Source organism: Metopolophium dirhodum, chromosome 1, assembly GCF_019925205.1.
Source record: "Metopolophium dirhodum isolate CAU chromosome 1, ASM1992520v1, whole genome shotgun sequence".
In the NCBI taxonomy this organism is placed as follows: Eukaryota; Metazoa; Arthropoda; class Insecta; order Hemiptera; family Aphididae; genus Metopolophium; species Metopolophium dirhodum.
The window spans coordinates 133,072,559-133,088,625 of NC_083560.1; the positions used below are offsets into that span (position 1 = coordinate 133,072,559).

The window sequence follows — 16,067 nt, forward strand, 5'->3', positions numbered from 1 at the left end:
CACTGTTGATTTACACTGTTTTTAAGGAATAAACAAGAAAATATCAGATTGTTAGAACTTGCTATTTGATCACATTTTTTCGTAATATAGGTGAAACAATAAATAGAAAAAAAAATAGAAAAATGTATTTTACATAATACTATTTATAATATAATACACTAAATTATAATAAAAGTTTATAAAATAAAATTACGCAGTCATTATTTGTATCTTTATTGTTTTTCATCGTTATAACCACCGGTCACCCAAAAAAAATTAAAGTTGTGGCCATACTATAGTGGTTAATATTGGCCTATAGGTAATATAATATTTCTATATGTACCTACGCCACACGGACCTTAACTCTTAATATTATAAAACGTTATGACCCGGTGATGTGACATAATTCGAAATTTTGTACAACCACTGTGTAAGACGTAAAACGTTCGGAAATGTAAGTTTTCGCCCAACAATAACCATCGAATTTATTGGCTTTTAAAATTGACTTAACAGCTACCAACGAGATATAGAATACGATTGTTGTATTTCATAAGACACAAAATATTTTTCTCCGGTCGGTCTTACCGTAAAGATCAAATTTACAGAAGAAAGTCAGCTAAATGCAGATCCACTACTACTATAATACAGAGTGTTCAACAAGTTGGCGAATGGTCATTAGACTAATTAGGACTGATAAACACGATATACCTAATTAATGATGTGATTAAATATTAATTTACCTAATCAGTGTGTGTTATTGCTAAACGTAAGTGTACAAATAAGCAAACAGAAATCAAAGCGTTTCCAAATGCTTTGAACACTTTGTACGATAATATTTATTTATTAAGGTAGGTGGTACCTCGTATAAACGATGAATAAAAAACTATATTTCAGTTGTTATTAGCTGTAATTGACAACCATTGTATTTTATTATATTATGTGCCTCCAATAATCTATATCGTACATCAATATTTTTATTTTATTTTCGAAGTTTGACTACAATCGTACGTACTTCACTCGAAATGATTGACATGAATAATCATCTCATCGCCGTCACTGCTAAACCGTATGGAAACTATTCAATTATGGTAAATAGGTACACACTATTATATAACCATAAGTAACCAGCTACATATATGTTACACGGTAACACAATATTTTACTGACATTAATGTGTCTGATAAACATATTGGCACACGATAATATTTTTATGGTAATTTAAATAATTAAACTTCTCCAATATTATAAACCACACTATCCACGTTCTGCTTATTATAAGATATTCGAGTGTTTCGGCCCAAACCGGTAGGTTTAATAATAATATAGACCCAGACCTAACAGCCGGTTATGGCCGACCAGTACACTCCATAAATAGGTAGGTTATTACTAATTAATTATAAATCGGATGAGAAAACATCATCTGTACTTGCCGCAGTCGGATTAATACTAGGTTGGTATACTGATTACTGCAATACCATAAATTTACAAATTGTCAAGATTGTATGCGAAAATTTTAAGGACCGCTGTCTTGCAGTGGTGATACAAACATTGGTTTTACCAATAAAACTAATTATTACTAATAATAACCCAGTGAATTGTTGGGAAGATGAGGTTTTTTAGAGAATTAAATGAATATTTTTTTTTTAATTCGAACGAAAATTATCCTAGTTGTCACACAAATACCTACGGATATTGGCGTTTTGAACTAATCAAAAACGAATATTAAATTTGGATTTGTAAATTATACCTAAGCCTTTTTGTAATCCTGCGATTTTTTGTTAAGGAGTTCAATAAATATTACACTTATTCGTTTTTTTTATGTTAGTACGCAACCATACTAAACACATATTTTATTAAAAAAATTCAATAGACATTAGATAATAGTAAAATAATATTCTAAAATAAATAGTAACAAACTTTTGAACTTCGTTTTCGATACTTACATAACATTTTCAACAAAAAAATCATTTGTTTAACAATTTATAGTAAATAAGCTCTTGTTTTGATTCTGATATTAAAAAACAAAAGTTTGAACAGGAAAGTTCATTTCTCCATTTAAACATTATAAGAAAATCAAAGTTTTTCTATATAAACTATCGGTATACCTACAGTATATTATGCTTAAAAATTCTAAAAAAAACTATGATTTTCAAAAACTGCATAAAAACGGGATGCGTGTGCAAAAAATGCACCCTGTACCTATAATATACCTACTATATATTATCTTTATATGTACCTACCTATAAATATAATACCAAAGACCGAGCGCCCGGTAATCGGTATCCATGTACGACACATGGTAATTACCTAGTATACGTTTTTTTACTGTCTACATCATATAAAATATATATTTTTATTACAATCGCATGCGAGATTGAATTCGGACGACCTTGGCCCGTTTGAACAAGAGATTTTTTTTTTGTTTTCGGCATATAACATACCGGCAATATACGTCGCATAGGTAAGAACACACATCGCCGAGTAGTGCTAGTCTTGCCCAACCATTTCAGACGTCGACCGTGCCTAATTATTTAAAACAAAAACAACGTTGGTCGTAAAAACAATATTATTAACTATCGCGTTATTGGTAAGCACAACGACGGCATTTATACATTTTAGTGCCAGCGTATATGCGAGTAATATAATACAGACAACAGGTAGGTTGCGGTGGTATCACGCGTATTATAATATTTTATTTATCACAATTATTATTATTATATTAGCAAGTTTAATACTATAATATATTAATACTATTATTTGTACTGATAGCAGCTATAATAATATAATATATTATATACAATTCAATATCTACAATACTATGCGGCAGCGCTTATCACACGTCCAATTTTATTTCTTTTCAACGGACGTAGTTATAGCCTAAATATGTGCATTAAAACAAAATTCATAATAATAATAATTAAGAAAACAGCTAACGAATGATGAACCTATAATAATAATAATATGTGAACTGTACTCAATGCTTGCGTGCGCGTGCATGTTAGTTTCGAGATAATTTTCAAACGCCTGTTGATTCTGTATGGTTTCCAATTAAAACTCGATAAGTGAAACTGCGATAAGTTTTGTTTCTGGAATTCATTTTTAATTAAATATTTTTTTTCCCGATTTATTTATTTGTTTATATTTCAATATAACTACGGTTGTAAAAAAAAATAATACCACTCTACTGTAGATCGTATATAGATGGTAATTTAATTTATATACATAGGTACTCATCTATATATTATTCTTGTAAAATTATATTATGATTATGTACTCGCTGTGTATACATAACAGGTTGGTTATACCCATATAATATTATACACAGCTTAAGAGTTTCGAGTATAGGCAATATAGGTGTATAAAATATGTACTTAATCTACGTGTACAATGTAGGCATGTGTTTGCGCAAAAAAAACTTTTTAAAATCTATACACTACATCAATATATTATCAGGAGTTTAACGTCGATGACTTTGGCGATAAAAAAAAAAAATAATAATAATAAATCCGTTTTTATTTGTCCGGATATTCGAACGTAAAAAAAAATATATCGTTTGCCCTTGGGCCTTGACTGAAAAGTTCGTTTCGATGATAATTTATAAAAACGAGTGCGAGTGCGAATTAATAAGAATCACCGAGGGGTAAAAAATTCGTAATTAAACCGTTTGTAATAGAACCGATTGAAACACAAACTACCACGAACATCATAAAAAGTAAAAACTATCGCATTTACAATAATTATTATTAAACGAACATATATAATAGACACGTCGTGTAATAATAATCTATAGCATTATAATGATGAGTTTTCTGAAAAATCGTCCGACCATCATAGTATAAAAATATGCATACATACATAGCCTTTTATCGTATAATAATTGATAGCAATTCTATGTACGGCGACCGTTGAAATCAAAACCGGTCGCTTAAAGATAAACTCTACCGCGAAAGCTCGTCATTTAAAAAATACGAGTTATCAATAATTGTTATTGCCACACTACATAGTAGGTACAAATAAAATATTGTTTTATCGAATGTTACCCAACCGCCTCGAGCGCACATTACAATAATAAAGCCGTGTAACTGTGTGCAGCAGCCGGCGTGAACGCCATAATAATACTAATAATAATATAATATTATAATATCATGATAATAAAAACATAATACAGTTGTCAAATTTCGCGTGCGTTTTATAATAAAACTGAAAAAAAAAAAAAATAACGTGAAAATTCACTGTCAGAAACTAAAACGCACAGCCAACGTCCATTTTGTGTTCGGTAGTTTTCTATATATTATATTCTCGACGGCAATTAATTATACTGTCCGACGTGTAATCAGGTGTGATCCACTTTCGTTTAATTTATTTTACCCAGAAGTAATAAATTAAAATAGAAATAATTGCATCCGCCGGAGCATTAAAAGCGCCACATAAATATAAACGCCTAATGGAAACGTATAATGGGTATAGGTAGGTATACTATATAGCTGCAGTCAAAAATAACGAATCGATTAAAAATCTTAAACACAATTTTTAGAAACGTTTCGCGAGCGCGTCCGAAATGAAAAGTTTGACATCGCGGTTAAATAATATGTTTTAAAATATTTTAGAACACGCACATTGGACTTGTTATCTGAATCATATTATTATTATTACTATTATATTGACGAAAAACCCGTTAAATAATACATAGTGCACATTATGATACGAAAACAAATATTAACTAATATGGAATTAAAAAAGCAACTATTTAAATGTCAAAAAAGTACAGGTATTACGCACCAGTTCATTTATGCTTATCAAAACAATTTTTTTTTCGACAAATCAAGTACCTAGGTACAGGAGAACGGTAATCGGTAAATAATTTCAATATATTACATATTACAATTTATACAAAACACTAATATAATCTCCAAAAATTCTCACAGGTTTACCAAGAGTTGATCAAAATAATAGGTAATCTGAAATAAATTATAAATCACTATTATAAAATGAAATTTTAAGGATTTCCAGCATTGATAGTTTTTAAATTAGATGTGTAGTAAACCGGAGCGTAATCGGTTTATCGAATTTTCCTTACACATTGTGCACTTACATAAAAAACAAAAGAGACTTAATAATTAGTTATCAACATTTAAATATTAAGTATGTCACTGTTGAACCAGTTAACACAAAATATGTACCTTGTAATCTATAATATACAAATAATAGGTAAATAATATAATACAATACAATATAAATATTCATATAATTGATTACAAGGTACTTTTATTAATTGTGTTATTGGGTTCAATAGTGACATATTTAATGTTTATAGTTTAATTCTAAATAGTTTGATATCCATCACGCATTCATTAAGTAATAATCATTTTTTAAGTATCGTACATTATAACATTAGTATAACAAAATGAGTAATAACAATGAAACCACGTCATATTTGTACCTAAAATAATAATAATCACTTTAAATATATTAAAACGAGTACGATAAGTCATTGATATAAGAAGGGCCTAAACTAATCGAAATCGGTCAGTTCTCAAACCTGGAGTTATACCTACTGTAGGTAGCTAGACTATAGCTCCGTCTCAAAATTGGCTATTTTTACTTATGCGATCGTTTTTATTATCATCGCATTATGTGTAGTAATATTATCAGTGTTTAAATTATTATTTCGCTTATTCCATATTATCTTGCGTAGTGCGTTCAACTGGTCTGTGGACATTCGTTCTATGGATTCACTGCAGCACAAGAGGCTTCAAGCTCGCTTCAATCTCAAGTAAGTAATTAATAATTATTATATATTTTTCATTTAAACGAGGTTTACATAATATTGAATACCTGCCCCATAGAAAAATTAAGTTTTCAACAAGTACTCATCCCATAAATATATAATATGTTAAAAATACAGACAAGGGTAGTATTCCAAATAATTTAATTAAAATAGTATATTTTGAAGAATTTTTAAACAATTTAATTCAAAAGTATTCCGTACACGATTTAGAACACCGTTTAAAAGTATTTTATTCCTATAAAAAATACCTCTGTATTATTACGATAATTTTTATCCCTTTTATTTTTTTCCCCGGAAATTATTACAATATTATACACATTTTAAATCAACATCTTATTTTATGTTAATATAGTATTTTTATTTAGGAATTCCTATAGGAATATCTAAAAATATAATTTTTAACCTATGACTATAAGCAATAAATCAAATCAAGAACCTTTGATACGTTGAGCTAATATATTTTGTCTTTAGACTTTAAAGTGTTTTTTTATTGAATAGGTAATAAAAATAAATTAATAAATAATTATTCACCACTTGAAAAGGTAACTGTTTTTATAGATTTTATACACACCCGGTGTATTACTTTAATCATACAATTATTATTGTTAAGTATTTATAAAAAAAATTTTAACTTATATATTTATATTGTATATTTTTATTTTTATTTAATAGTTATCTTTGGTATTTTTGTATACTGTATACATTTGTTAATATACTAAACTAAAATAATAAGACCTCTGATGGAGAAAAAATAAAAAAACAGTTTATGACACAATAAAATACAAAAACAAATATAAGCATTTCTAAAAGTATTCAAAATGCTAGGATAAATATTTGATAAATATTTTGATTACTATTTTTAAAAAGTATTTGAACACATATTCAAAATACTTTTTTAAAAATAAATATTAGAGTATTTATACCAAAAATTTTCAAAAAGTATTTTACCCATGTCTGTTTAATTTTGTATCAAATTGTATATTAAAACGTATATAAAATCTGAACTCTACCCGGCAGACATACACATTGAAATAACGTACAATTTGAAATGAATAAGAGCTGCATTTCAAAATCAAATAGTTATAATTTTTTTACTATTTTTAATTTAGCTATTGTAATTCCAATTATTGTAGGTTATATAGGCGCCAAATATAGGCACATACGAAAAATAATAAAAATATATTATAATAACGTGGTGATTAATTAATTTATGTCAGATACCAGCCGGTTTCCATCATGGTTTGATTCATTACAAAGGAACGAGCGCGGACGTCGATCAAACTTTTCAAAAGCAGCTCGGCTGCTGCAGTCATGCTTGGACAATTCGCAGTGGTCAAAACCAGAGCGGTCCAGAAGTGGAGAGGAGTAACCGCAGATTGACCGACCTAGGGCCGCCTGAGGGACATGGACCGGATATTCCGGGGCATAATGAAGTATAGGCGGACGAATAGGGCGAAAATGGTCGAGCAGTTCGTACAGGTGAAAAACCGGCCCGAGCCTAAGGCTTTGTTTTTCACTTGTATGGACAGCCGTATGTTGCCGGCCAGATTTACCGAATCCAACGTCGGCGACATGTTCATCGTCCGAAACGCCGGAAATCTGATTCCGCATTCGCAGCATTTCCCGGACGAATACACTTCGTGCGAACCGGCAGCCTTGGAGTTGGGGTGCGTGCACAACGACATAAGGCACGTCATCGTTTGCGGGCATTCCGACTGCAAAGCAATGAACCTGTTGCACCTGCTCCGGGACACGGAATACGGTAGCACCGTCAACCGCCGGAAGTCGCCTCTCCGAGCGTGGCTCTGCTCGCACGCGATGTCGTCTTTGGAAAAGTACCAACAACTCGAGGCGGCCGGCTACGGCGCCCCTCTCGTTTTCCAGGCCGAGACGCCGTTGCGCCGGATAAGCGCTTACATCGACCCGGACCACAAGCTTTCCGTCACCGACAAGTTGTCGCAGGTCAATACCCTGCAGCAAATTCAAAACATCGCCAGCTACGATTTCCTCAAGAAGCGCCTGGAGGCGTACGACCTGCACATACACGCCCTTTGGTTTGACATATATACCGGTGACATACACTACTTCAGTAGACAGAGCAAACAGTTCGTAGAAATAAACGAAAAAAACGTGGACGGACTAGTGGAAGAGGTCTCGAAGTATTATTGCTAAGAATAACATTGCGGTCGAGGTGACGTCTATCCATCTATTCCACGCACACGCACGTAGCCAGGGGGATTTGGGTGTTTGACCCCAACGGCCCCAATGCCTTGTTTTCCAAAACAAATTATTAGATGTATCATTTGAAATACTAAACAAAAAAGTAAATAAGATAAAATGGCTAGAAAAAAAAACACAATAAACATCGTTAACATAATGACCAGTGATACCCATAAATGCTCACAATATATACCAATAATATACAAGTCACAATGAATAATAGATATAGTTAAGTTTACAGTCCATAAATGCAATAATCATAATTGTCTATTGTAGGTTAACTATAACATCCCAGTTAGTGTAATACTATGATACTGTGGTGATTTATTGATGTTCGATACCGGCCAGTGTTCGTCATATTTTTATTCGTTATAGGTACGAAATGGAGGAACGAAATTTAGAATCGTACATATTGTCTAAGGAACAGTCCAGCTCTAATTTGTTCCTGGAAAGCACGAGGTGATAAAAAATAAAAATAAATATATCAAGCGTAAAAAAGAAACTTAACGTTAGGATACGACTTCCACAGATTCCATGAAAAACTTCACCTACAGGTGCAGAACCTATTGATTTAAATCCTCCGATTTCCAAACTATCCTCTTTTGATCTAATAAATACCACCCGCCGTCTTGTAAAATTGGTCTGTGGACCTTTTAACCTTATGATCATATAAAAAATAAGTCAGCACTCAAATGCATTTCTTGTTATTATTATTATTATTACTTTACGTATGCGTTATTATTTATAATATATGTTTTTTCCACCTGCTGAGTTTGTCAATGGATATTTTCTCTACCTAATCATATTATGTCACTTCAAGTAACTGTAATTAATACTATATTAATACAATTAATTGTATGTATACATTCATACAGTTTAGTTATTGTAATATTTACTAAATTAGTAAAACTTAACAGGTACAAGCCAAAACACAACAATACAAGAATAATAGCATATAACTAATAGCAAACTGCCATATAACTGCTTAATAATTACAAAAAAAAAAACAAATTATTAAGATATTATAATTTTAATAAAATACAACATTTTGAGATCAATACGGAATTGCGCACCGTCGATCGGAATCTAAAATTAAAAATAATAAACTTTAAAAAAAAACTTTAATAACGTCCGTCGCGGTCGTAGAATCAAAACATTACGTATGGCCATAAAGGTAACTTAAAGCAAAAAGCAAAATTTTCCAGAAATCAAATAATTATCACGCACATTATGTGACCATATATCTACAACGCGTAAAATGGCGTACACATATCATATTATGGCAGAGCTAGTTGTACGCGTAATAATAGTATACGCATTAAATATATACGTTTTTCATTTTTTTTTTTCTAATTTGGTGGAAACGTACACACAATTTACGGAAGCACACACACAAACGGCAGCGTAAAATTACAACGTCGATTTACGAATTCACTATTCGTAAGCTCACCTCCTTTGAAAGGTTGACAGTTACCGGCGCGGGGCCTTTCTATGTACGTAGGTATTATAATAATACGTACACGATAGAAGGTTCGTACATTTAAATATTTAAATTTTGAATTCATTTCACACGCACAAAAAAATATAACCAAGCTTGTCGTGGTGGCTTCGCGATATATACATAATATATTATACCCGAATAAATGTACCATCACAAATCTAATTATTTTTCCACGCTCCAGATGAATTCACAATTTAAACATTTCGAAAAAAAAACTCTGAGTAAATTTGTTCAGCGAGACTCGAGCGTATTAGCTGTGTGAAATGTAACGACAATATTGTTTGTGTAACCGTCGCATAAATATATATATACATTATGTGTTGTACGACCATTATAATATATACGAGTGGGCACGTGCCGACTTATTTGTTCAATTGAGACTATTTAGCTGCAGCATCATACCCTCTCCATATCTCTCTCACTCTCTCTCTCTCTCCATAACTGTCTCCGATTCGCGTTACGTCGGTATAATACGAGTACATTAGCTTAGGTTTTATCGAGCAGCTTAGTAACGTTCCGTTACTTACATAATAGCTGCAGTCGGTCGCAACGGCGGACGAGGTATTAATCTGCAGAGTCAGATTAAAGCTATTAGGCCCATTCAATTTACATTTCATCCTCTTAAAAAAAAATATAATCAAATACCGTATTGAAATGTTTATCCTATGTATGTATTAATACGTATTACGCAAATAATCGAAAACGAAGTAAAACGTCTATATAGCTAACGGAGAAAAGCAAATCAAATTGAATTTAAATAGTTATACGGTTGTTCTTAAAATGATAATGAAAAATCTATAATTTATGCATAAGCATTTGCGACACGATCAACTGCCTTGGATGACTCGCATTATGTATCGCAACTATGTTTTTTTTTTATAAATTATCTAATAGACTATAGAGAAGTACATCTGTGCCTGGTATCTAAGGGGGGAGACTTCAGCTCCCACACCCCCCCCCCCCCCCAACCACCACGAGTGTCACCCCCGATTATTTGTCACGTGTTCGCCTATTATAATATTATGCAACTGTTGATGTCGTACTTGTGGAACTGTAAATATTTTAACACTACGATATTGCAAAGTCACTTTAGAGGTAGGTACGTGTTGTATGCAAATCGTATGGATTCAATGTCAACTCGTTATTCATCGCCGTGCCGATGTGTGTGGGTAAAGGTACCTTCAATTAAGTCGATGAAAAACAAAAGTGACTCGTCGGGCTAAAATTAGCATAATATATTATTATAACTTTCACTTGTCAGATGTCCCACGGCCGCGAAACATTTATTCATCGGAGACGGCGAAATTATTCGTAAAACACGCGGTAAGTGCTACATTTTTTTTCGTCAATTTCGCCGCCGAAATCGGACGTACGCGATAAAGTATTACTTGTGTACATAGCTGTGACAGATTCGTGAGAGCAACTGTGCAATTGAACGTACACTACTACACTATAGAGTTTTTTTTTTAATTTATGTTTTCCATGCACAGCGCCCGTTCACAATAAATCACACTAAAACCTAAACTTTTGTGTATTACTGCCAATATATATGCGCACCTGTGGTTTTACAAAAAAAAAATCTTTACGTCTTTTATAAATTTATTATATTGTTTGCGACAAACGACAATATATTATAAATACGTCTGTCTGGTTACAGCTGACGATAACAATCCCTATAATTATGCACAGTGTAATACCGCGGTATACCGTTTGGAGTACCGTACATTATTATATTTTATATACTATAGGTATTATATCAGACGTTATAAAACTTTAAAAATTCACAATTTCCACTTTCCTACTTATCGATGAAACGTTTGTGATTTGTATATGCATTTAAATAGTGTGATTGTTAAAATTCATATCTCATGAAACTTTTTGGATAGTACAGAATTTTAAATGATCTGACCAGCAATTATCACGATAATTGCTGTTCACCGTATTTTTTCTTATTTTTTTTCTGTTACAAGAGGACCTTAAACCAGTAATCACCATAAAACAGGTATAATTATGTTTGGTATATAGGCAATTAGTCGAAATTACCAATAGTGTAAATCACATTGAAAAACGAAACTGTCGAAAATGTCGTTGTTGCCGCCGATGCATAACACAATATATTATGAGGAATCCGGTATTTTCGGTAATACACTGGTATACGTACCAGTTTGAGTATTTATATACCGAACTACACCGACAATTAAATAAAATTCCGTCAGCCCTAACATAGGCATTGAAGCAACAGGTTTTCAATCGACGGTAGAGTTGCCGAAACATTATCGATTTCCAAAATATACTCAGCCGATCCAAATATTTAAAATACGCAAAAAATGTCGCCACTGCAGCAGCGTTATTATTTTATCCACAAACGTTTCGTCGAGAACGCTCAGCCGGAGGGGACATATTGCTCGACGTAGATTGACATCGATAAAAAAAAATTCTCATTCAACGAACGGTAAATATTATCTACATCTGCGTTGTATAATAATGTAATATGGAAAAAAAATAGATTCATCATATATTATGTTGATCATTTATAAATCCTTTTTGTACCTACCGTCGAGGCACTTGGCGTATCGAGCAAAATATAATATAAACTTTTATTATAGGTACACGCGTTTGGTGAATAATTTAGCTGAGACTTGAAATATTTGTTTTAATTTGAATTCCCGAGTCTAATCGAAAGTCGAAAAATGTCTGTGTTCACCTCGTGCAAATGTTATTGTAGGTAGGTAACTATATACTTTATAAAGTGTTGAAACCCATTCGAATTCTGTATACAATAATAGATGGTATAGGTATATTGAAAAATGAAGACTGCGACGATTAATAATTATTATGAATTAGGCACACCCGCTGTGCAGTCTCTCCGGGATAACGTCATCGGACGACCCTATAAGAATATGTATGACATAGATAGGTTATACCTCTTTAAATACTCGTATGAAACGCGGTAATGGGGCAGTAGGTGATCGCAGATGAACGCCATAAATTAAAATTGTGTTTCGATATGTCGTTTGGTGGAAACCACTAAATTTCATCTATTTGCTATAGCCAAGCCGAGACACACTTGTTAAGAGAACGTCCGTCTTACAAAATACATAGCCAAAAACTGTTATGCTCGTAACAACTTTACTCCCTCGGTATTTGTAGTAAATTACTAAAATTCCACAAAGCATATGGAAAAAGTTTGTCTGTGACGCAGCGTTTTTATTTTTTGGATAACATAAATGCAATTAAAGTTACCAGTTTGATAACGTTGGGTTTTTTTGTTTTTTTTTTTCATTTAATTATTAAAAATGATTGATCATCAAACAAATTAAAACGCTACGTCGCAGATACAGTTATTCCCTATTCGTTGTGGAATTTTGGTAATCTACTATAAATGAAGAGAAAGTAAAGTTGTTACCCCGCAAAACATTTTTTGGCTTTGTTGTACATTTGTAAGACGGAGACAACACAATATTCGAATAACTTAAGTGCAAACAGTGAGCACAATTTAAGTTCCCAAGGTTAGGAAAATATTTATAATGCCATCACACGATGAATGAGTGATCAACAGTGGTTTTGAAAAAACTACATTTGGGGGGAGGGGGCGGGGCACAAAAAATTTTAAGTTCAAATACTGATGAAATTATTGGACGCTTAGACAAAAAATATCGATTTTCCTCTAACCGCTCAGAATCGTTTTCTCATACTCATATATTAGGATGCAGTGATTTATCATTCAGTTCAAATTTAATACGCATCCATTATATCATAGTGACGATATAGGTACATTCTACTCCTATTGTACAGCGGCGAGCTAGTTATTTTTTAATTAGAATTGGATTTTTTTTATCAGTCGTTTACGTTTTCCGATTTTTCCCCTCTTTTTAAAAACAGTTTTAAATTCTTATATAGCCTGACTATAAAACAGCGTTCGTGCCTACGAACAATTATGTCGATCGCAAATAAACATAAGCACCGATGGCATATTTTACTTCTATTTACATCATAATATAGATACAATGTAGGTACTTACATATATTATACAACACACTACAGTCTACAGAGTGTAACAGGAAACAACTGATATCAGTGAGAACTGAGAAGGGGTTAGATGGTTTAACCCACTAATAAATGTATTATTTATATTATTAATAAAACTATAAGAAACTTCGTTTAATTTATACTTAACTTCCCCCTCTCCCTTTAATAATCCTGCAGGCTATGCCAATGATATTATGTGATTAACCAACTACACATAAGAATAAGTTTTCTCGTACAATCAATATTTAAAAATGTTTTAGAAATATAATTTTTTATGACTATAATAATATTTTACAATAAAAAATAAAAATATATATTGCTTAGAATAATCAACAAATAGAACAACAATTTCTACTATTATTATTTATTAGTTATTACCTACTATTTACATATTATTATTCATAGTTGTTTAGTAAATTTTTCATTTATTAGTTGTTTCTGTTACACACTGTAAGTATATAGTGTATATTATATCTAATAATATTATGTTTATTAAATGTTGGAGTGAGTTTTTTTTTTTTTATATGTAGTGGGAGAAGTTTCTACACTTTTTGACTCCTTTGTACTCAAAGATGAAGTACACTCGATGTAGCGTCTGTTTAAATGTTGAACTATTAAAAACAATTAACCAAGTACCGGGGGATCATATCCCCCCCCCCCCCCCCACCAATCAAAACCACCACTGCGGAACGCGCAGGTAATACAAAAATGCCCTCTAACATCAATTACGGCACGAAATTTGTATATTCACGCTGTGTATTTAAATAATGTAATATTAATAATTATAATATATACGAAAATCCGTTACTCTCCTACCGTCGCGATGGTCCGGGACATCATGCAGGTGTAAATAATAATAATAATAATAATATCGTGGTACACGTATTTTCACGAATTATCGTGTAGGTACCTACCTACCAACCGACCTATACCTATATATGATATACGACGCCCGCCCGCCGTGTGATTTTCACGTTGTACTGCAGCCACCACCACCACCACCGCGGTCGTGGTATACACAATATTATTAATATTATTATTACTATGTAGGTGTACCTATGGTATAATGTACGCGAGGTATATCATTATCATAACCCTCGGGGGAAGCGACTCGGCTGTTATTATAATATCACGGTGGCGGCGTCGACGCGGCGCCTTGAGACACGCACTCGTGTAGTAAAATAATTTAGCCGATGTATATCCGACGTTTTCACTTGTAAACCGTTTGCCCTTTGGCACTAAACCGTATACGTTATGTGTACTACCTTTACTCGATGCGTTTCAATGGCGTCTCGAACGTCCACGGTTCTGTTGGGCATTTTAATTTTACTTTTATCCCATTGAAATGTACAACCAATCTCGTACTTACCTACAACGTACAATAATAGTCATTATAAATCACGATAATATTATTAGGTATGTTATTTTACATATATTATATTGTTATTAAGCGAGTATATCCGAAAGGAATCACTCAGCGTGCACTGTGGTTATTGCCCGATGCAGTTTGGACACCGTATAATGACACTGGTTGATTAATGCTTTTAACTTGTAAAGTTAAGTTTGCGTAGAAAAAAATATTAAGTCAAGTTAAAAGTTACTCTTCTTTTTTTAACCGGTACAAGTCACAAGTTATATAAAAAAAAAAAGTAACTTAATTTAGTTAATATTCAGTTCAATGTTTTTTTTTACCTGAATAGTTTTGCAATCTATTCCAAAAGCACAATAAGCAATACACAAAAACAAAAATATAGTTAAAGGTACAGTGAAAAATAATACATATAAAATCAATTGACACGAAGGGAAACCAACGAAACTGATAACTAATTAGGTTAATTTGGTATAAGTCAATTGTTTATGAGACCACGGCCCCAACGTCTCTTTAAACGTCGAACTCTCGTTCGATATTTGATGAACATAAAGCACAATGTAATAGAGTAAATTATTGGTAACATATAATTGATAACATCTAAAACAATAAACAAAACATATGGAAACATAAATAATAAATTCAGCAATAAGCTCAAGTTAAGTGTGAATAATTTTAATTAAATTAAAAACAAAACAATTAATGCGTAGTCAGGTAATAAAATAGATGAGAGTGCAACAAGCCCAAACGCGCCATTCTATCAATATGATTGTTGCATTCATAATTCGTAGAATTAATGTATACGATAAAAGGAATTTGGGATCGTTTGCATCGGGAGGGGACTTTAAGATTTCACTGTGAGGGAAAAGAAGGAGCAACGTGCATTCATCAGCCTACGCAGGTATATTAAGTTTGTACTTATGTGTGCGTACATAGTATTAATTATTGTACAATATGCATAATATTATATTTTAATGAAGGATTATAAATTACATAAAACGCACACGGAAAAATAATATTCTGCAAGCTCAAGCATAATGATTTTAAAAAAAAAAATTAAATGTTTTGTTACACACAATAAATTATTATAATATAGCTTTAACTCAAAACGGCAAAACGTTCTGATATCTTTGCCATCGTTATAAAGTGGGGGGGGGGGGGGCAAGTGCCTCCGTCAAATT

General features: G+C 32.2%; 2 protein-coding genes across 4 annotated transcripts in view; one reads left to right on the plus strand and one right to left on the minus strand.

Moving 5' to 3' along the window:
• The window catches only part of LOC132936224 (calcium/calmodulin-dependent protein kinase type 1), a 442,174-nt gene that overhangs the window by 376,611 nt on the left and 49,496 nt on the right, over positions 1-16,067 (minus strand). The window lies entirely within an intron of this gene.
• On the plus strand, positions 7,172-7,939 carry LOC132937128 (beta carbonic anhydrase 1-like). The gene has a single exon (XM_061003957.1). The coding sequence runs from the start codon at positions 7,172-7,174 to the stop codon at positions 7,937-7,939; it is 768 nt and encodes a 255-aa protein (XP_060859940.1).